We start from the raw sequence: 23,837 nt of genomic DNA on the forward strand, positions 1-23,837 counted from the left end.
AGGTACTTACACTTTGAGTAAAACTCATTAAGTGCAGATTGATCCTTGCTATAAATCTTTAAACCATGTAATGTGATATTATGACTCAATATTTTCCTCTTTCAACACTTTGACAATAAAATCTAAATGATTTCCATTGATTCAACAGTGAGTTTATAACCAAGCTAATTTATGGTCCTACATCTCATTCACCAGAGAACACCAGTTTCATTCTAACCTACATTTACACATGATTCCGTTCATACAACTGTATATTCAAATGTATTTATATTCAACTGTGTCATCAAGTATCAGTGGATTGATAACAAAAAGCCACCTCAGTTAGCATTAGCATATTTTGCAGAGAGTGTTAACTTGCAACTGAATCTCACCATGACGTCCAATTCTGGAGCTTTTGATCGCGTTGCATGATCTTCATCCTTACACAGATGAAGACAGGCAAAAAAGTCCTTAAAGTGCATAGGTAAAAAAAAATATATTAATATAATAATAAATTACAAACTATAAAAATATTCAAGCATCTGTATTTTTATGATGACAAGTGTGCTACATTGATTTAATCCTTTTCATTCAAAATGATATGATTGTAAATTATACTATACCTTATAATCATATGTAAAGGAAATTAAATCATCATTCAGCGTTCCACATTAAATGTGTGCTCTCCTATTTGCCCACTAGAGGGCAGTGTTCAACAAGAAATACTGCCTTTAAATGATTCACTGACTCATTGAGCTTGATTCTTGATTCATCACATTTTAAACTGGATAACAGTTAGAATTAAAATAATCTGGAGACACTCCAGGAAACAGGAGATGTAAAAACACATGACACCAGATTATTCAAGTAGGAGTGACCATGTTTTTAATATCTTAAACATCTGTGCAACATTGTTCAAAATGTTACATCACTGCATGACCTGTAATGTTTCACAATATTTACAAAAAAATGCTGCTTACATCAAACCATTAAAAAAAAGTCCAAACAATCTCAAAATAATGGACTGACAAACTATCCCTAGCCCACATTAATGCAAAAAGAAACAAAGAAACAAGAGCAATCAAGTGCACATCATACTTCACGCAGGTCTATTTTTTGTAAAGTATATATTAGTGAGAAAATATATACTTAATTACAAGTTGAAAAAATAAAATACTGACAAGGAAAAGGGTGGAAGAGGGAACTGGGATTCAAAAAGCAGAAAACAAACAAAAAAAAACCACTCGCACCTCACACCTAAAAAAATAGACGGCACACACCAAACACAAAAATGCTTTGAACTCTTGACCACAAATAACATGAAACTGATATAACAGATCCATAACACATGGGTTCCCAACACAAGGCCGGGTTCCTGCATGTCATTGCACAAAAAGAAAAGGGAGGCAGGGGAGAGGCAGAATGAACTTTACCGAAAGAGCTCACGTGTTTCTCGACAACGAACGTCACCTTTCAACAGTAAAAACTCAAATATCCATGTTGAGCGAAACTGATATTTTTGAGGTTATTAGACTTTGCCGCTACTAATTCAAAACAGAAACTCTTCTCTTGCAAAGTGTCCGAGCACAAAGTCATCCGTCTTCAAATAAGTGAGAGATGTCATCTGGAAATACAATACAGTACAAATTACTTTTAGGTTGTTAAAAGTGAAAACCCATAAGCAAAGTAAGATCTGTTGAAATTGTAAGATTCAAAGTTGTGCATATTTTTTGTAATAGTAGCGTTCTCATGTTTTAGTTGGTGAGAAGCAGAAGAATCGTGAGTACCATTTGGTTTGAAGGTGATCGAACATGAGACTGTTGAAGTAAATGTAGTTAATTTCAACTGAAAAGTTCAAGTATATTAGTGGGATCTTTATCTTGGAGGGTTAGTGTGAGTGTCTGATATTTCGATAATGCTGGATTACCTCTGGACACTTTAAAATAAAACATGACGCTGTTGGAGCTAATGTGTAAAGCTACAAATAAATTACTACCCCACATCCCCCCCCTCCCAAAAAAAAGGCAGATTACACGTCAGAGGAAAAATTACAGCCCAAGTTGTTGAAGGTGTGTACAAAAGAAAATCAGAGATGCAGCGTTTCTGGAACGGTTGATCTTTGCCCTCGATTGGAATATTGCACTTGGTAATTCTGTAGTGATTTCAGGTTAGTAGTTGATCTTGATCTGCTGGAGCACCGGCATATGTGTGAGTCTGTGTGTATCCTGTGCGTCGCTGTCGATTTACGATTCGGCGTGAAACTTTTCTGATAAGTTTGTTAGTGTTCACAACTGCATTTACTACCAGCAAAAACTTATATTCATAAATATTATGGTCTTTTCTGGAGCGGAGAATTCCATGAAACAATCTGTAACAAAAACTGGTAAAGCCTCGCTGTAAAAACAAAGTGTTAACTGTAATGCTCACTTCTTAAATAAAAGGGAACACAACCATCTTTGTAATGAACTATGAATACATGATATTTTCACAAAAAACATACATATACACATATAAGGCTTGAGTTCTCAACTCTTGGTAGTATTATTGCCATCTAGCATATTTGTAAAGCTTAAAATAAATATGAAGTACTGTACATAAATAATTTACAACAATACGCAAAAGAAAAAAAAGAATGAAAAATACACACAAGGCCCCTAAATGTGAGAAATGCTTCCACTGCTCTTGAGTTAGTGTTTGTTTCCATGATCTACACTCTGAGGTTGGTTACTCTACCTAAAGCTATAGTCGTGGCGAATATGATTAGAATCATGGGAGGAAAAAAAAAAAAAAAAAAAAAAGTCACTGTACAATTGAGCATTAGAACGTAATCACAACAGCCAAGTGACACAAAAGAAGGAACGAACGAGTGCAGCCTGTGATGCTGGGTTGTCAGAGAAGGAAAAATCCACCGTTAGAAATGATTTTATGTTGCATTTCAGGATTTAAATCATCTCACAGAAAGGTGTCCAAAATGAAAATGAGAAATTTTATAGTTTCTCCAACTGCAAGGGACTTTGTGACCTTAAATATCCACTTGTGCATCAAGTCTATAAAAGAGGACATTTGTACTGGCATTTACACATTGATGAACCTTGTTTCAGTAGCCACAGTACTATTAAGTACTATTAACTGCAGTATATTTACGTTCTCTATGAGTAGAGTCACTCATATATGTTCTTGGCAGACACAAGTTTACCTGGCTATACTTTGATGAATTCAAAACCAAACAATATTCAATGGATACAATACTGCAAATCCTCCAATGTGTCAATCAGGAATTAGAGTATGATTATATCCATTATCAAAATAGTGGAAGATGAACTGTTTCAGCTCCACCACTAGGAATTGTTCAAAAATAATTCGGGAAAATCTAGGAAATAATTAAGTCCTGGTTTCAAACTCCTGAAACTCAAACAACACAACATGACACTGAATATAGTAATAATTGTGTGAGGGTGGATTTTTCCTTCTCAAAACGACAGGTAACCAATTTTCTTTAAGTAAAACTGGAACAATTCACCTGCTAACCAGACTTTTTGGAAAAAAACATTAAACCAAGTCGTCAAATATCATGAATTTCCTGTTAACGAGCAGATGAAGATTTACCAACTTTGATCCGACAGGGGGTCTTTTCCTAACGCTGAACACTTTCTGCTGGTAAAGTTCATTCTGTGTTTTTAATCTTATCAGTACAAATGAGCACAACTGGAGTGAAGTGTAATAATGGAGAACTCATAAACTCGTGCCTGTTCCACTGCTGTTCCCTTATTAAGAAAAAGGAGGAAATTAAATAAAAATAAAAAAACAGCACGTCTTACAGTTCCTCATATAAAAGCTTTAGGCTGTATTCTTAATTATCCTATGCATGCGGCCATATGCAACCGCATTTCTGAATAGAAACCAAGACATTGGTACACTTCTTCTGCTTTGTTTTTGTACAATAAAAGATAAAATGTGCATTAGGTACGCTTGTACATGACATTGTACAATATTTACATACATTTCTTAATAGCATGAAATTTCAGGATTATCTATATACATATTGAAAATGTATCAGAAATATTTGGACTGTCTATTTTTCTTAAATATGTAAGGTAATACTTGTAGCTTTTTTTGTTTATTTTACTATATTATACTAGAAAAAAATAGTTAATTCAGTGAGCAGTAGACAAATTGCAACCGTTTTTGACGCTTTTCTCTATTTTTTTCCTCTTTTTTTGCTTTCTACCGGTTTCGGTGATTGGAATTTCCAGCACCTTCTATGGTCAGTCAATAAGTCAAGTTGATATCATGGAACAACGATGTACCAGTGAAAGTCCATGTGTAGCACCTGTTAGAGAGCTCAGATCGCATCAAGGCTGAACGGACAAGTCTGCGAAGGCTTTGAGGACGTTCTCAGGCCGACACATTCAATGTTATCTGGATATCTTCCTCCTCTTGGGCTTCGGGAGCTTCACCTGACGATCCCTCGATGGGATCTGAAGACAGGGAGAAACATTATGGCGGAGGCTGGACATGTAGGTGGAGTGAAAACAATCCTTCATGGAGAGAAACATGTTCAATCCCTCTTGAGGATCAAGGAAAGTTGTAAACACTCACCGTGCCTGACATCTTATCCAGCTCACTCATGGCTTCGTGGATAGCAGCTTCCAAGTGATTATTCAGTTTCCCCGGTCTGTTGGAAACATTTACAATTTACATTATTAACATTTGGCCTGAGGCAGGCCAGAGAGACTGCAGGCGCTTTGACTGCAGCAGTCTTTAACTTTTATCATTAACCAACAGGTTTCTGACTGTAAAGCTCCTACAGTCTGAACACCCACTTACTTTTGTTTTGTCTGTAATGGGAATGCATTTAAAAATCAAGAGGAAATATTTCATTTGATAAATGTCTACACTATATTGTGGGAATTACAGTTCAGAAAAAGCCCTGTTTGATACCTGAACATTCAGCGTTAAAGCTGATGCTGGATAATCGCGTTACAGATCTTAGGACAATATTATTTCAGGACCACTTAAGTTGTTTTTTCATCATATTCTGGCCAGGTTCACTTACTTCAGGCCTCTTTTGGCGGCTCGGTCAAGGGCCTCCAAGTCGTGAGTTAGTGTTTTTAGCTTCTCTGGCTCTACCTGTATGGACACCAGAAAAAAAACAAACTTAGAGTACATTCAAGGTTGTTGAACAGGAGACAGAGAATTACCCACCAAACAAAACAACGCAGAATTTGGACTTCAGTATTTCAGTTTGTCATGTGCACTAGTTTATTTGGCCGTCAGAACTTTTCTTTTCTGAAATTTTGATTTGGCCAGTTAAATGGTGAGTTTGGAGCATTTTGAAATCCATCTGCTGCTATGGCCAGTGAACAGAATTTCTTCTTTCCTTCTAACTTTTCAAACTTGCAATAAATTTCCATCTGAGGAAAACTTGGTTACAGTCAAAAACAACTTATTCTCTCATTTTGACTTTGTGGCAAACAAGCATCACACATGGAAAAACAATTTGCAGTAATCCAAGAATCTACAAAACTTGTAATGTTTCAATACAGGGAACATTGCTGGCTGGGGAGTTGCTGTCACAGAAATCTGTCGTCAATCTGCAGACTTATTCAGAAAGAAATTTCAAGTTGGCTAGTAAAATGCTGACAGGTGGTCCCAGACTGATTTCTCACCTTTGCCTGCTCCCGCAGCTGCATAGCAGCGCTGTGCACTTGTTCGTCCCCAGCCAGCTTGGCAGGCCAGGGTGGGAACCCCTTCAGCTGGCCCCAGACCAGCTCCCCCATGTTGAAGGTCCTGGATCGGTAGTGAAGCAGCTCTGAGGAGGGAGAGTCTGGCTGCCGCAGGTCTTCCTCGCTGCTCAGGCTCTTTGTGTCCGAGGGGCTGGGCGCCATACCGTTGAAGTGGCCGTTGTAGTGGCTGTAGTCTTTGGCTGTTGCCAGGGGTCCTTCCAGGCTCGTGGAAGAGCTGGGTGACTGGTCGTCCCCTGTCAGCTCCTGCCGTGGGGGACCTAGGACTTCACCATAACCACGGGTGTTGAAATGGGGAGTGGCACCGTTGATATGGGTGCAGCGTTCCACTGTCTGCTCGAGACGCTCCTTGTAGTTTGCAGGAGTCCGGCTGCAGTTATTAAAGCGATATCCATCATCGAGAAAGGCCTTTTCGTGGGCCATGGCCAGGCCATGATCGTTGGAGCCCTCAGTGGGGCAGGGCGGGGCAGGAGCCAAACTGGCGGGTCGCTCCATGCAGGGACTACTCCTAACTTGGGTCGAACACTCTAGAAATTCCTCGCCGCCCCAGGTGCTGCTGTTGCTGTGTGCGTCAAAACCTCCCCCGTGCTGCGTCTCCCCGTCCCACTGCCCCCTGGGAGTACCACGGCCAGGAGAACGGAAGTAGTCATTGGCCTCAGGAGTGCCGTCTGGAGTGCTCTTCCCAGCATCCATGTTCTTCTGACCCCGTCCTAGCCTCACCTGCCTTGGCCTGGTGTGCTGGGGTAATGCCTCCCCCTCCTGGTGCCCATGCAGGACTGCACTAACTGCTTGGGGGAGGTTGACAGGCTCCCCTATAGAAGCAGTGAAGGCACTCATGGCGCTGAGGGCAGGCACCGGACTCGCCTGTGTGGTCCCGCTCACTGTGGTTGTTATCGTTACATGCATACCCTTGCTGGCAGCGTCTACCACAGCTCTGTAGATGGCGTCCACCGACTCTGGGCCACCACCTGGCCCCCTGTCAGAGCTAGGTGTACCTGGAAGCCCCTCTCCCTGGGGCTGTTGCCCCTCCCCAAACTGTGGGTGCTGCAACATCCCCTGCTGTGGACACAATAGCAAGGTTACACATGATGAAAATTGTTTTTAAGAATTTGAAATGCTATCTGAAATGCTACAGGCATCTCATCCCACCTGGTAGTTCTGGTAGAGGCAGGCCATGGAGCCAGCATTGACGATGTTGCCGTCTGTGTAGGGTGTGTTGTCAGAAAAGTGCTGCTGGCCCTGGTAGGCCGGGTGGGAGGCAACCCCCTGCTGCATGCCCTGGTGGACCTGCTGCTGGTACATCTGACCTCTGTTCACATGGGGTGGCAGGCCTCCCACACCACAGCCAAGGGATGATGGGTTTCCTGCAAAACCATCGGAACATACAAGTCAAGTGGATGTCAATGCAGCATTTTTTCTTCTAACAATAAAATAGTAAAGTTACAATCAGAGAGCAAAGGAATATTTGAACGTGGAAATACAATTAATTAAAGCTGTCAGCGATCCATGTGCCTGAGAATACAAACATAGCAGGAAACAGACCTATCGTTAGGTTTGCTCTTAACAGCTTTCTCCAGAAAAGGAAACTATTAAATGGAAACATCACCCATAGTTTAAATTTGCTAAGTCACAAAGTCTCCTGAAAGATTCAATTTTTTATTAAAAACCCCACAATTTATTTTTGTCAATAAACCACTTCAATGATTTCAGTACATCAATGAAATAGGACCGCAATGAAACCATCCATTTCACTGGAATCCATGGTTTCTCAAGAGTTGAGAATTTCTGTGTGGTGGTCGAACTAATTAAAAAAATGTATTATATACTTATTTTACCAACTTGATTTCATAACACATCTGTGTACATAAGAGCAGATTGTGCATCATCATCTGCATTTCCACTGTGATCAGTACAGTTATACAGAAATACCAGAAAAATATTGTTTTCACACAGGTTTTTAAAAGGCTTGTGCCATTGCACTTTCTTTTAGTAGTCAATGATATACCCCTGTTCTGTCTGCTGAGCAGTTTGGTGAAATTTATACCTTTCCAGATTTACTGCACTTACAAAAAGAACAGCAAAGCCGGGTGAGTTCCTCTCAACAGAGACATTCACAACAAAAAAAAAAGTTGCACATTAACAATCTGTTGCAGCCCAAACTAGCAGACACACACAGCTGCTAGATGTAGAGTACAGACCTGTTGGCAGAGCACACGAGGACAGAACATGAAGGAAACACATCAAGGCCACAAATGTATCAATGAATGAGAAAGCCCAGCAGCAATGTTATGGAGACAAAGCCGACGCAGATACAAAATCTCAGAGGCCTAATGCTCTGTGTGTGTGTGTGTGTGTGTGTGTGTGTGTGTGTGTGTAAGGGAGCAGTGACTGGAGCAGCTGGTGCGATGCTACGTAGCTGAAGGGCAGCTGTGTGTGTTCTCCATTTTTTTCTCCTCTTGTCTTTCTTCCCCTCTCTCCCTCTCCAACGCTGAGAGCTATGACTCGGCCAGCCCCCTCCCCCTTCCTCCCTACATCCACTGCTACTGCTATGATATAGTGACGGCTGTTGCCAAGGGAGGTTGCCATGGGAACCAAGTGATGATTGGTGGTTCTGTCCGCTGCCAGGAAGCGTCTAGGGGGAGTTGGGTGGGTGGGACGAGGGGGGTTACGAGGGTCGGGTGGTGTGATTTTTGCCTGCTGGGGGATGGGGGGCAGTCAGCTGGGTGGCAGGGCGTCTGGGAGGGGGGTTACAATGAACTTTGGAGTATTTGTTGATGGCAAGAGTGGAGGGGGGGTGTTCAAAGCTTGCTAGCTGTCTAGAAACAGATGGTTTGAAGCTAATGCTAAGAAGCCACTGACAAGGCCACTTTCAAAGAGCTTTCAGTGCTCTTAAGATCCCTGACATGTCATTCAAATTAGTTTCAAGAACGGGACAACGCATAGAGTTACTCTGCAGCATAACATCTGCCATTTGGTGACAAAATAGTCTTTTATCCCGAGAGCCTCTAAGTGCTTAATGCTTATGGGATTGTGTCGTCATTCTGGTCAGCTGAATTGGGTTCATTTGCAGTACTGGTCATACTGGAAGATCCTAAATGGTCTCTGGGAAAATTTAAAACCCTGACAGGTTTTGGACGACGAGATGCACTACAGAGAAATGTTTTGCTGAGAGAGCCCCCTGATCATCCATATGATACATCATGACACAAAGACATACATGAATTACCACATTTAAACCATCAGTACTAATGTTAATTTACCAGAAATGGTGGGAAAGCAAAATAAAACTAGGAGAATGCAGGTTTAAGGAAATTAGGCATGAAATTCATTCCACATTTTAAATTCAAATAATACTATTAATTTTGGTGAAAAATCCTGAAGGCAAACATAAAAACACAATTCCTTGCAACCAAGCACAGGACCGTTAACATCCAAAGAAGTATTCAGCTATATTCTATATAAAAAGCAGGCAGGTGGTCAGTTTTCAATCTTGTGAGGAGGCTTATGTACCAGATATGGGGGATCTCACTTGATAAGTGACGCAAACAATTAACTGATTATCAACATAATACACATGGTTGTTAATTCCCCAAACAAGCTAAGGGTGCAAGTTGAGATGGTAGACGGCTCCAATAGGATTAAATGCCAGATATTTGTAGAAAAACACAGAGGAAGAGATTAGCAGCAAAAATAAAACAGACATAACAAGCAACAGGAGGATGCAACAGGTTGTCTCACTCCCTCCTGGTGTTGTGCCTGTATGTTGGCTCAGCTATAGTGAGAAATTATAACATTGCCATGGCTTTATTTGGGTCAGTGACATAACACTAATTTCCCCCCATATGGTTTCCTTAAAATGAATGATTGCATTTTAAAAATAAACTCACAAATGACTCGCATTTTCATATATTCTTTTCTCGAGAACCTAATCTAAAGTGAGAGAATATGTGGGGTTTGAGGGCATTACGTGGTGTTGATTAAAGATATAATAGGAATTCATTTACAAAATGGAACAGATTTTTTTGTTTTAAATTATTAATCCACAACTTTTTATTCATGTGCTGTAACTTTAGGACAAAATCATTATGTTACACAACCTTGGTGTCTTTGAAATGTTTAGTTTTGATGAATATTTATATCGAATTAACTTATCTGACATTTATAATGAATTTACTATTATATTAGTAAATTTATATAAACTTAAGTTGGAAAAATAATCTTCAATATTTCTTAATTTTTTGTGATTACTTCAAATGGCATGAAACCAACATAAATACACTATATACATTTTAACAAACCTGATGCATGCTATTCAAACAGGTTTTTATAATATGTTAGAATTTCTCATGATGCCAACCCTTATTTCTCACTGTCTAATTTATATACAGTCTTGAGTTGAAGCTTTAAACTCAATAAATCCCAAATCTTTGATTTTAGACCATGTTTGCTTCCTCAGAAACAAGGATATGGAATATATATAAACCATCATTACAAACTAAAAAACCTGCTATTGAAACTGATCGAGTATATCAAATATATGAATGTAAAAACAACATTTTTAATGACTTTTTTCCCCTCCTGACCCACACTGGACCACCTGAATTTCAATGACTGGACTTCGGAGAAATACAGAAGGCAGTAGGTGATAAAAACAGGTGGCCTGCAGCAGACCTTGGTGATATCTCCATTATAAACCATATGAGGACACACAGATGCATGATGAATACATAAACCCATCATCCGGTCCCACAGCAGGCAGGGGAGGTGGGGGGAAAAAATAAGATCTAGGTCTTTTCAGTGCTCTCAAAACAAACGCAAACATGGATGCACGCACACACACAAAGTCATTCATATGCACACAAATGAAGAGAACGGCACAGACACTGTAGTGCACAAGTAGTCGCAGACATGTACACACAGTCATTCAAACACACACACAAACAGGCCAAAACCCTCATCAAAGACTTCACTCCGGTCTCTATTCAGGGTCCATCGTTACTATAGCGACCAGCAAGCAGGGAGAAGCTCTTAAGAACACCCTATCTGGGGTGCTTCCCTTAAAGCATGATGCAGATCCCATTTCCATCTTCTTACACCATTGAGAATTGACCATGCCGGTATACAAATAAAACAAAGAGAAACACTGGTTGACTGACAATTAGCTGAGCTTCCAAAGATGAAGGGGCTGCTCATTAGCTCAAAGATGCTGGAGCTACAGCTACACTGTCTAGGCTCAGGGCCTATCACCTTAATCCTTTGGTTCTGGTTCACTCATTACCGTAGAAACCACATTTTCACCGGACCAGTAGCTTAAAGGTATAGTTCACAGAAAAATAAAAATGCACTCATCATCTGATCACCACTATGCTGATGGAGGGGTGGGTGATGTGTTTGAGTCCAGGGGTAAACTTTCAGGGGTAAACTTTGTTGCAGTTGAATCTGATATAATTAGGTAAATGGTGACAGACACCTCAGACGTAATAAAACAACAGAACAAACATAACATGCCTCCATACTGCTCATGTGGTGTCATCCAAGTGTCCACAAGCCTCGACATTCATATTTGATTTGAAACGACTCAAGGGGTGGACTCAAACATTTCACCCATCCCTCCAACAACATAGTGGTGAGTAAATGAGTGCATTTTTATTTTTCAGTGAATTGTACTTTTAACACTGGGATGGGGAAATGCACAGTCAATGTACAAATCTGACTCTGAGACTGGCACGGGAATACATTTTGTTGCCATTTTAAAATTATATTAGTGATAGCATTTAAGCCCTATCAGCAGACCGGATGTACTGTAGTGCTGACATCTCACCTGATTCAGAAATACTCTGTGTACAGCCTCCATCAACCCCTCCATGTGGCATCACCACCATGTTAGTCCGCCCCATACTGTGAAGAAGGTTCTGCTGTGAAGGATGAGGGCTAGGATGGGATAGTGGTGGGGGATTGGTGTTGGGGCGTCCCAGCAGCATGCCATCAGGGCCCACTGGTCCACCACCTGGCCCCACTGGCCTACAGTTACTCATGGAGGACGCCTGCATTTGGGCTATCATGTCAGGGAACTGGCCTGGACGTGTGCCCAGATGGCCTCCAGAGGCATCCATGTTCTGGCAGTGCTGCATGGCATCTCCTGGACCCTGCAGTCTCTGCTGCGCATGGAGGTTCTGCTGAAGGCCACCAGGGACCATTCCCATGCTGTCGTTGTAGTGCAGCTGTGGAGCTCCTTGAGGACCCTGCCCTGGACCTGGGCTAAGACCTGGACGATGGCTGCTCCCAGTCAAGTTATGGGAGCTCTGGCAGCTCATGGACTGGAGAAGCTGGGCCATGGAAGTGTTTGGGGGAAGGTTTCCAAGTCGCCCCACTTTACGCAGCTGCTCAGTGGCACTGGGCCCTGGCATGTGGGGTCCACCCATGCCTGATTTGTTAAGCATGTTGTAGACCATGTTGTTACTGTTGTCATGGTTTGCAGCCGCACCGCCTGACGACTGCTTCCGTTTGCGCATAGGGTCCCTCTGCTGGGCCATGAGTTTGTCTCTGAGGGCTGCCCGACCACTCTGGCCCTCAGGGGTGTTGAGCAGCATGGTGGAGTTTGGCGGGAGCATGGGATTTAAAGTGCTGTGTCCCTCCATGCCTCGAGGGCTGCTTAAAGAGCCAGGGTGCCCACCACTACCTGCCCCCATGCCTGCGATACCAACTCCACCACCAGCCGTGCCAGCAGTGCTGTTGCCAGCAGCGCTGAGTTTGTTTTGATTTGCTAGCTGTGCTTTGGCTGCGGCTGACAAGAGACTGCTGGCAGGGAAGGAAGTGGCGTTTTGTTGGTTGAGGATCTGGTTGAGGGGCATCCCCAGCAGTCCTGGGTGGCCCTTCTGGGAAGCGCTAGGGGTTGCCAGAGAGGAGGAGGAGGAGGAAGAGGTGGGAGAATACATGGGGTTACCATGCTGCTGGGTGCCAATAGAGTTTACCATCCCAGGCAACAGCTGGGAGTCTTTGTACTGGTGGAGTGGGTCTGTTTTGTTGGTGGAGGGGCTGGAGGGCATGGCCGGTCTGGGAGATCCTATGGCGGACCTGGGAGAACGAGGAGGGACTTTCATGGTGCCACATGGGGTCTGGTGCCCAGAGGGCATTGCAAAGTTCCCATGATCAGAGGAGGTGGAGGATGAGCGTGACCGATGAGGGGAGGCCTCCATTCTCCCAATGGCCGGCCCAGCCATGTGGACAGGGGAAGTGACAGGTGAGGGGGACATGGAAGAAGCTGGACCACCCTGTTGAGTCCTCTGAACATGGCCACCATGCCCCACAGGCCCAGGCTTCACTGTGGGTAAAGGTAAGTTGCTTGGCAAGGGAACAATGACAGGAGGGGGTATGTTTACATTCATCATTGGTACCTGAGAGTGGATGTTAGGCTGGAAATTTGAGGGGTTTGGGGCATTGGTGGGGGGCTGGCTGACTGGTTTGCTGGGAATAGGGTCTAAGATGCCTAAGGGGTCTTTTTCGGAAGTCAACTGCCTTTTCTGAAGGGCACAGGATGGTGGTATGGAAGGGGTGGGCGGCACCGGATGCACAGGCTGCTGTGTTTTATGGTGAAAAGCCACACGGGGCATATCCATACCCGGGGGGAAGTTGCCCCGTGGCATGTTCATGACAGGGCTTTTGGCAGTGGCCGTTGGGGAGAGGGGCGTGCTAGTCCTTCCTGTCATGGCGCAGGATGGTTGGCTCGCAGGGGAGCCATGGAGCATCACACTGGGTGGGGAAAGAGGCGTCCTAGTATTCCCATGGATGGAGGCTGAGCCAGGACTGCCAGCTCCTGGAAAACCACACGGATTGGTCCTTGGAAAGCCCTCAGGGCTGCCCAGAGTGTCTGCACTGGGAGACTGAGATCCGTCTCCATATAGCTTTGCACTTGAGAGAGGTGGGCTCAGCATGCCTACGTACCCAGCCCTGTATGGGGATTTGGGGCCTGGCTCCCCACTACCCAGCCTCTGTGGCCTGTGGTACACAGAGTAGAGCTCCGGCTGCTGGGCTCCACCCATCTCCTGGGGTGGATACAGCCTCTGCTGCTGTTGTCCTGCTGCCATCATCATCTTGAAAGGACTCTTGCAGTCAGGGCCAACCGCATTGGACAGGCCGTCGTGGGGTTTATTTCTTATTGCTCGTTGAGTCGTGGAATGCGCAGCAACCACATGTGATGTACCTACAGGCAAAAAAAAGCACATTTGAATTAAAGCAATACAAACACATTTGACAAATTATTTGGCAAGGTTAGGGCTAACCCGTTAACTTCAGTAGCGACAAGGGCTGGCACCAGCAACTTGACATACCTCAGCATGTTTTACTTTGTGTGTCTGAGGGCCACCAACAGACTGAAACATTGTTTTCTTAGGTCAGCTGAGTTGTAACATCTGTATTTACATGTACTCGTACCTCCCCCTGGACTGGTCAGTGTCAGAGGTGGATGTGTCTCCATACTCTTGTGCAGCGTGGCCACTGCCAGAAGCTTCCTCTTGTGAATGCAGAGTTTGGTGACATCTTCATCTGCTTTCACGTCCTCCGCTGTCCTCTGCTTGACAGCTGCCCCTGGGTCGAAGTTGAACACCTGAGGAACAAGAGTAATTTTTTCTTTTTCTTTTCTACAATAATGTCAATTTTACTGAATACTTTATTCAAGTAAAAGCTGATATATTCAATGATCATGAATTTAGCGAAAATAGTAAGTTTTTTATCAGTGGTTTGAGACTAATCTGAGGACCTTCAGGAATGCTGTGGATCCAGGATAGGGGTGGCATAGTTTATTTATTAAATTGATGCTTCAAGGTTCCCCAGTGCCAAGTTTTGAATATCAGGTATTGAATCATAAGATCAAATTTTATTTTTTTTAAATCACTATTCTGAGTCAACAAAGGAGCATTTGGAGGAATGGAATGAGGATAATGTTTGGGATTAACTGTGTTTATATTCGCTTTATTAAAATCATCAACAATAGAGCCGATTTCACAGCTGAGATGATATCAGCCTGATTATGGCCTGATCTGACAGACATCCAGGGTGTGTTGGAGACAAATATAGTTTGGACACAGATAATCAGTAGGATTAATCCCTGTAATGCGATACAGTGGATGCTTTTGACATTTGTAGATCATGCGGAAGTGGTCGGTGTGAATTTATTTCACACATCCTGATTCCTGAGCATATGAAATGGGATTGTTTCAACAAATTCAAAAGCCTCATTTTAACTGTAGCCTTTCAGAAGTCATATGTACCTTAGTCAGCCATTTCCTACTCACAGACATGTTTACTTGCTCCTCATTCCTCCCTCTATCTCTTTCCCTCCTTACTATCTGTGTTCATGAATGCCAAACAAGTAATGTTTCCAATCTTGAGGCCAAGACACGTCGAGAGCCGATTGTTCTGAATCCAACTATTGCGTCGACTGAGGAGGCATTTAGATCACGTTCTTTCTCAGTGAATGTGAGCAGATTTGTCATCACATCTACTTTGGACACCAGTTTATTTATTTTAAAAGCAATTACCAAATACAACACATGGTGAAGTAGCTGGAAAAATAAAATAAATGTCATGATTAACAAGGCTTAAAACTGTACAAGGGTCAGGGAACATCAAGTAACTTGTATTCAATTTTTTCATGTTTTTGTACTTTTTGTAATAAAAACCGCAAAAACCTCTGCAAGCTATGTGCTTCACTGACCTTTACTTCGTGAAGAGATGATCATATTTTCCATTTTAATTTCATTTGCTGATTGTGACTTCCACCTTTATCTTATCAATTATGTTATATTCTGGAGATCCAAGTTGAGAGGAAGCTGTAAAATCAACCAACAAAAAAAATTACCTTGTGGAGGATGAGTGGGCACTCCAGGCCACATTTGCAGGTTCCATCTGTCAGCAGGTAGGTCTTCACCTGCTCCAAGCTGGACAGCACCGAGCCACTGGGACTGCGCACAAAAAAACACAACAGCATTAGGCAGAGGACAGACTTCAGATGGTGAAGGACCAGAGCACAAACACACCTTCCGTGATATCATATGTTGTAGCATTTATTTGCAATAGAAACCATTTAACATTGAATTGCTCAACTTACAAACATAAAAAAATATTTTTTAGTTCAGTTAGATGCTACTTGAGGCCACTTTTGAGACCATGAACACAACACAGTATAAAATTCACATGAAATCTTAATGTATTACAAATATTTTCAGTAGTGATGAAGAGGGTAAGGCTTGTGCCAGATTGGCAGTGACTGGAGCATGTCATTTGTATTTTAAGTAATGTTTTATCGAAACATCACAATATCACTCTAACCCTTGCATTCATGAATAATAGAATGTGGAGAAAATTATTCCTCAATTTTCTTAATCATTTTTATTTGGTTTTTTTAAGGCACGACACATAACAATCAATTATCAAAATAAACCAAACATCCTGATGGTGTCTTACAATAAAAACAGGAGAAATTACATGTTTTGTTGCCCCCCAAAAATCATGGAACATTTCAAACCTACCACAAATGAAAAAAGAACAGTCTGTACCATGGGTTGAAAAATTGACACAATAACCAGCGACTGAATCATCATTCACAGTTGCCGTGAAAATATCCCTGTCAGGATGTATAGTTGCACATCCCTGCAGAAAATGGACATTTGAAAATGTTGTGAATATGAGCAAATACAAAGTGTGCTGTGACAGTACCAGGCCACGGTCACAGAAGTAGACAGGATTCTTTCCAACGCCCAAAATAAACCTGACACCAGCTGAGTGCTTTAGTTCATTGTGGCTGGTAAATACACGTGCTGGTGTTCATGTGCCAGGAAGGACAACTTCAGGTCTACATGGCACAGTGAACCGTCAAAGATCCAACTCAGTCAAAGCGCCCTGTTCCACCAGCTGAGTGAATTATGTGACAAAATGACTGGTTTATTAAGGGGGAGATAGGCTGGAGGAATTTGCCAAAGTTATTTTCCTATCTGTGAAAACATGAGCAGCACTTCACCTGTTACAAGACACTGTGGTATAATAACAGACCTAATTGTACACCTGAATAACAACAATTTAACCTGCAAAGATTATTGATCAATCTATAGTGACCTTCTGATCACGTTCTGATACAGTGTAAAATGCACAGTAAGCACGTTAACAACAAATATTAGGTTTCGTGCTTATTGAGTGTTTTGCAATTCACCTCCCACCCGATGGTTTTTTCTGTTGACACTTCTAGTCAGCTGTCAAACCCTCTAATGATTTGATTAAGTTTTCTTACCTTATGTATATGACCCCTCTGCCACGCTGTGCCTTGCGCTGCCAGCCAATGGGGACCTGGACAGGGGCGGCCTGCCTCTCATCTCCTGCCTCACAGTCCTTTCCGCCATTCATTGCTCCACTGGATTTACGCTTTACTCCGCAGAGGTATATATATCAGACATCAACCAGTGTCTTCGCAATGCTCTTCATGTTCGACTTCCAAAGCGGTGGTGGTGGGTGGGTTGAGGAGATGGGAAGAGCTGCAGGGTTATGCTTTAATGTGGGACTTTGCTCTCGGGTGGAGCTGATGGGGTGGTGGATGAGAGGGTGGTCGGGTAGGGTGAGGCGAGCTCACGGCAGACCCTACCCTTTGAGCTGCTTCATGGCTACAGAGCTGAATTGCCCATGGACTTCCATTACTGCATCTTGTCATTCAGAGCCATCCAGCTAAAAAGGTGAGGATCGGGAGTTGGAGCGCACTGTGCTTTACAATTTTTTTATCATTTGTCTTCTGCCGCCGAGAAATCCGTCCCTCAGTCGGACAAGTAAAATATGTTCAACATATCGGTTCCCAATCGCAGTTGGGCAGTGGTATTCCCATGGTTCCTGTGAGGGGAGAACAGAAAAGAAATTAATGGTTAATGCCATCAATTTTCTTTGCAAGAGTCTAAGTCAATAATTGAATCTGCTCTGAGAACATAAGACATAAATTGTACAAAAGCTCCTTCAATTTCTGACAAGGTTTTCATTAAAATCCAATTATTTACATTGTCCTTCTGAAAGGAAAAAAAAAGCAAATTATTGACGAAGAAGCAGTCCATACAACAATGACATTATTTATATAAAATCTTTCTTTTTTCAATACAACCACTTGTTATGAGCTGCTGATGTTTTTCACCAGTTTAAATTGTATGGTGGGGAAAAAGGATTAAATCACCATCGTGATGAGCACAGCGGCTACGGATAAATCCAAACGGCAGATTAATAGATCATGAAATAATGTGTGATTTTCCCCCCCAGATTTCGAATACATTCACTGGACAATAGAATAGAACTAGTGAGATGAAGTTAACTTTACTTTCACTGTCTTGTTTACATGTTTACGTCCATGGCTTCTGCCACAGCACAACTCCCATTGGGGGCAAAATGAGTGAAGGCAGGGTTAATGAATGTCAGTGCAGTAAAATGTGTGATTAAAAACCTACAACCCTTCAGCAATGAGGAAACTCCACGGTTTAGTGGTTAATAACTATTGTTCATATTAGTGTCAGTATCACTCCTATCTGGTTATTAGTCCCTAAATCACAATTGAAAAGTTATTCCTGTGATTTGAATAAACTAGATTCTCAAATATCACGTTATAGCTTATACTTTGTAACAGTCAAAGCTATTTATCAGTTGGCCGATATGAGTCTTTCACAGACATGACATGACAAATGTTGTTTTACAGAATGAACAATAAAGAAAAGATGGGGATATATGTTTCCATTTTGCTTTGTTTATGAGTAAATTTCTTTGTCATATGGGACTCAGCCACAAATCACATACAACAATTGCCCCAAATAGCAATTCTACAGATCTGCTAAGGAAGTCCCTTACTACATATCTCATGGAAGTGTGCAGGTCTGCAATAAAGCTTATATAACCCATTTAGGCATTAGGGCTGTGTCATGAAGACAGGTCTTGTCAAAATATGACTTTAAGGAATACAAATCTATTTTACAGCATTATTGGCTGTCTCTCGGACAGTGAAGTCCAAACACTAGTAAACCAGGCTGAATTCAGTCTGTGAGAGATGGAGCATCATGTAAAGCCTCCTCTCTGCTGCTGCTGACTCATAACTGCCCTGTGAGTGGCTGAGACCAACCCCAGCGACACCACCACAGAAGAAGGACAGGCGAGGAGGGCAAGGCCGTGGCACGGTGAGAATGAAGCAGCAGTTTAGTGTCTACTGTTTATCTGGAAATACGCAACAGCAACAGTGGCACCTCATCATCTCAGGAGAGGCATGCAGTGTCCTAACAGAGCACCCGCCTCATCGTTAAAATCTCATTTCCCACACTCCATGTTTGGAAAATGCAATGGTAACAGAAAACATAATTCTAATTGTTGTCTTCTCTTCGGAGGTAAAAACAAATTATTTTCCCCAACAAGTGCTTAGTGCAGCGTTGGTGTTTGTGGTGGGGAGAAATATTTCACCTCCATCTTTAAGGGTACTTTTCAGTACTTTGTCTTTTCTGTTTGAAAAATTACAGAGGATCTTATCTCTGACAAACCCAACACTCCTCCATGTAAAAGCACAAATTAAAAACTCAAATCATCTTTCCCAGCACATTCTCTGACTCATAGCTCAACAAGTACCATGTGCAAATTACTGACAGTACTTTCTAATCTCTAACCTTTTACTGTGGACTGATGTTTCCTTTGTGAAAATTACACTTTTGGCCTTTTTTTCTTTATTGTTAACAGCATCAAGAAAAGACAAGACAGCAGCAGAGAGGTGGTCAAATTCAGGACATTGTGGATACGTAAGAACGTTCAGAAAAGTAATTCAATTATTTCTGCACCAAAAACATTATAACATGGATTTTTATTTTAGAGTGCTAGGTTTTTCTATGTTTTCAACATAAAGGTTTATCATTAAGGGCCAACAACAGAGCTTTACCAATGTACATGGGTTATGTCCACCACCGTCACAAATACAACTGCATGTTGGGGCTACAGCGGCAAAGGACATGCCACATGCAGGACACATGAACTGTGATTTGTATGCTTGGGATTAATCCCGACAATTGCGATGTGTTTTATGCGGTACGTTACGCTGATGTAAACATATTTGCAGGCCACAATTGTTCCATACTGATCACGTATGATAAATGTGTGTGCATGGGTGTTGCACAGGTGCCAACGATGCATGAACTCCAACAATTCAAAACTTTCTTCAAATGAAATCCATGTGTATTCTTTAAGGTTAATATCAATAAAACTGCATTTAACAATACAACAAATACACTGGCTGATATATCAATGACTTGTACACATTTCTGCCAGATTAATACATTTCAAAAACGAATTATACTTCAGCCTCATTGGCACAGAGGACATCAAATGCCATGCAAATTATTTTGTTTTGTGCTAGCCAGAAATATGGAACTTGATTAACCGACATCCTGTTCTTGTACAATGTGTGACGCCGAAATAAACAAATTACATGCAGAGCTCCACTGCAGATTATTCTGCTGTTACATAGAGCAACGCTTATGAGGCAAAGAGCAGGTTGAAAACAATCAACATTGTAATATTTATAGGAAGTTATGATACAATTATCCTTAAAGTGAAAGCAACAGATCATCTAAATTACTAACCAAGAAAGAAAAATGTCAGCTGTATCAATAAGAAAAAAACAAAACAAGATATGGCCAGGATTTGGAAATAAATCAGAAGTGCATCCTGAAATTAATCCCATCATAAAAAGCCACCCTGCTGCAATAATTCTGCCCTCCATCACAATCGATGTAAAGGAGAAATGACTTTAATAAATGACAAAGGAGAGAAATGTGGAGCCTGACAATGTCACTGATGTCTATGAATTTGAGACACGACAACCGAAACGGTGTGAGCTTCATGTTTTTGCGGGCCTGAGAAGGTAAATCTGATGTATTTGATAGGTGAAAGTTGAAAAATCAAGAAAAATCTAGATGATTTTGCACCTCCCTCATAAAGGAAAAACATGCAGCACTGCTAGAAACACATTTTGGAGGAAAATAAACAGTTTTTACACATGTGTTGGGGTAAAGCAACGCAGATTGGAAACAATCCAGCTGCAAACTTCATCCAAGCAGTGCGTGAGAGGCAAAAGACTTGCAGAAAAAAAGGAGATAATGCAGAAAAATACAAACACAGGCACTGGAGACTTACAGCAATGCAGTCTAAGAAAGAAAAACAAATGATGAAAAACCAAACAAAAAAGAAATCACATCAAAATGATGAGTGGAAGACACAGCCAAAGGTTCTTGAGTAACTGAGTTTGCGGTCCATTAAGGATGGCAGCTTATGTAAATGAAAGTGTTTCATCCAAAATCTATGTCCAAATTTTAAAAAATATGATCAGACTAAGTAGCTTGTGTGCATTTTCATTTCATGGTAAAGTAGTACTTTGTTCTCTTATGACCTAGTATTATTAAAGTGGTTCTCACTGTGATATTGTTTTGCATGTTTTACAGTGAAATAAAAGCATCATAGCAGCTCTTTCTTTTCAAAGTGATCATGGGAGCGGAAAGCCTGTTATTCACATTGTCTATTTAACCCAGAATTCACTTCACTGACCACAACAGGAATCAAGCTTTTATCAACTAGCTGATGCAGTGGCTGAAAAACTTTAACTACCGACTCGTGACGCAGATCAGAAACAGCGACCGCACAAGAGACACAACTGAAACTTAACACAATTTGGTTGTTGTGAGTTCTCCACCTAGCCCTGTGCCGATGGTGAGCCTTAATTCTTTACAGTCTGTCAAATGGAAAATGACGATTAAAAACAATAACGGTGAGAGGACAATATTTCTCAGGCCTGCAGAAATCAAGGGAGCGTAATCTCAGTCCACTATGACCTTAAAAGACAAGAAAAATGCGCTGACCCGGAAGGTGCCTCAGACTGGTCCAAGTCTTAACATGATTTAATGTCTGGTTAATTCATCGCACAGCCAACATTATGTTTATCCTTATAAAGCCTGAGTTTAGAGCCAGTTGAGAGAGGCAGGCAGGTCAGACCAAGAATCAGACATTATCTCAGATGCATTCAAAGGACTATTTATGGATTCGATTTGTATCTGCCATTAAACAGTAAAGTATAATAAATTAAATAATAATTTGTGTCAGCCACACAGATAAATTAAAGATGTTGCCGTCACCTTGAATATGGACAGTGTTCAGGAGGTTTTCCATGTATGATGCACAAAGTGAGATGTTTACAGCCACAGCTGCCGCTGTGCAATACTGAGCATGGATCCTAGTGCATTTCTATGCATTTAAATCCGAGTTTAAAGCTGTTTACCTGTGATCAGATCTATGAAAATGCATGTAATGCTTTGGGAGGAGGGTCTGTCATATGCTGTCAAATAAAGCAGGGGTTAAGAGCAGGTAGCAATGCATGTACAGTCTGTGGAGCATGATTAAAAAAGGGAATACACGACAAAACTGCAGTAAAGTAAAACAGACCTGGTGTTCTCTCATTAAATCACAAGGTATCTACCACTGCTCTTTCTGCAACAAGCTACATTAAAGCCATTAATTCTCAACCTAGCATTCCCATCTTGTTGTAACCCTATGCTATAGCTTGGACTAGCTTAAAGGGTAAATGAGCCATAATGTCCTGCAGCAGCCTTCAAAGTTGACAGCTGTACAAGTTGGCGAGCAAGACGCCAGGACATGATCCCCCCAACCGAAGCTGGAGAGCATGACAGCCAGCCTGTGCACACAACCAAAGCGACCATAGGTGTCTAAGCGTTGGATGATGGGCTAATTAGCTTGGTGACCATTAGCTGCCCATCAACTGTGCCAAGTATTGCTTTATTAAGGCTTTGGCAACAACCGTGTGGCGTTCGAGGTTGTTCGGTTGAACACCGGGCGAGACGTGCAGCTCAAGCCCCATCGCCTGTGGGCCTCCGTGTTGGAAATGGACCGTGTCAACAAGCGAGATGTGTCCTGTCTGACTGGGCTTTTTGATGCATTGGACACAGCCTCTGAAATAGCTGGGGGTTAGCATACCAAGCGTCAGCTGTCTAGCTCCCGTTAGCTAGATAGCTAGTTAGCCAGCTAGCTTGTTGTAACGAAAATGAATAGGAGGGCGAGCTCGGCTACGCTAGCGACATTTTAGCGTTCAATTGGCGAACCGCAGCGGAAGCCGCGCACGCCGAGGGGCCCGCGGTCCGCGTTCCGAGCTCAAATTGTCGAAGTGAAAAGCGGCTAGGCCCGCGCAGGGGTTCGGAGCCAAGGGGGCCAAGGCAAGGCCAGGGCCCAGGCTGAGTTAGCACGGGTTAGCCTAGCATGCTAGCTAGCAGTAGCCGTGCAAACCCGTTGCATTCGCAGGGAGAGAGAGAGGGGGAGAGAGAGGGGGAGAGCGAAACAGAAGAAGAAGAAGAAGAAGAGAGAGGCGCTTTTCAGACACTAACGTTTCTGTCTGCGTCAAATCAACCCGGGGACTGCGCGTCCTTACCCGGGCGTCCCGGCGAGCGCGTCCCGCTGCTGGAACCGTGCGGCGAGCAAGCGACAGTGTTGTTTGTGAGCCCGGTGGAGAAAGAAGAAGAAGAAGCCTACCCCATTAGTCCTCCTGCCTCCGCTGGTTCTCCTACACTGGGAGATTGGGAATGATGGAGAGCCGCACTGCGCATGCGCCCGAGCAGGAGCAAGCCTGCAGATGGGAGCGAGGTGATGCACGTTCTTCATCCTCGGTGACACATGAACCCTGCGCGGCCACAGGCAGCGATCACAGGCCCCACAGGAACATCTACCTCCGGAAAAAGTACTGGCAGCTCAATGTACTTCATGTTTTTACAGTTGAAGTACTCGAAACAACAGTATAAACACGTGAAGCACTTTGGATCTTTGTTTATGTCCTGCAAAAACTCTTAAAGGTCCAGTGTGTGAGATCTAGGTGAAAGGGATCTATTGGCAGAAGTTGAATATAAAATAATCTCCTCATGATGTTTTCACTAATGTGTAATCATCAAAATTATTTTCTTCACCCTTTATATTGAGATATTTTATATTTACATCAAGTGGGTCCTCTCTACGGAGACCGCCATGTTTTTTACAGGAGCCCAGACTGGAAAAACTAAACACCTTTTGAGTTTT

At 42.5% G+C, this 23,837-nt stretch overlaps 1 protein-coding gene across 5 annotated transcripts; it reads right to left on the reverse strand.

Moving 5' to 3' along the window:
• mbd5 (methyl-CpG binding domain protein 5) lies at nt 1-23,624 on the reverse strand. Of its 5 annotated transcripts, none has more exons than XR_011240341.1 (11): nt 23,301-23,624; nt 17,005-17,591; nt 15,580-15,682; nt 14,154-14,325; nt 11,545-13,923; nt 6,873-7,087; nt 5,649-6,782; nt 5,036-5,109; nt 4,579-4,654; nt 4,310-4,457; nt 1-449 (listed from the first exon to the last, which is right to left on the reverse strand). XR_011240341.1 is itself a non-coding variant. In XM_020102291.2 (10 exons), exons 2-10 carry the CDS (start codon nt 17,115-17,117, stop codon nt 4,395-4,397), a joined length of 4,329 nt encoding a protein of 1,442 aa, XP_019957850.2. In that variant the 5' UTR covers nt 17,118-17,591; nt 23,301-23,624; the 3' UTR covers nt 842-4,394. The 5 variants fall into 5 exon arrangements, 3 of the variants coding, with proteins under 3 accessions (XP_019957850.2, XP_019957851.2, XP_019957849.2); XR_011240340.1 differs by lacking the exon at nt 1-449 and adding an exon at nt 842-1,603; XM_020102291.2 differs by lacking the exon at nt 1-449 and having other exon boundaries at nt 842-4,457.
• Nucleotides 23,625-23,837: the final 213 nt, after the last annotated feature.

Source organism: Paralichthys olivaceus, chromosome 24 (genome assembly GCF_024713975.1).
Source record: "Paralichthys olivaceus isolate ysfri-2021 chromosome 24, ASM2471397v2, whole genome shotgun sequence".
Lineage (NCBI taxonomy): Eukaryota > Metazoa > Chordata > Actinopteri > Pleuronectiformes > Paralichthyidae > Paralichthys > Paralichthys olivaceus.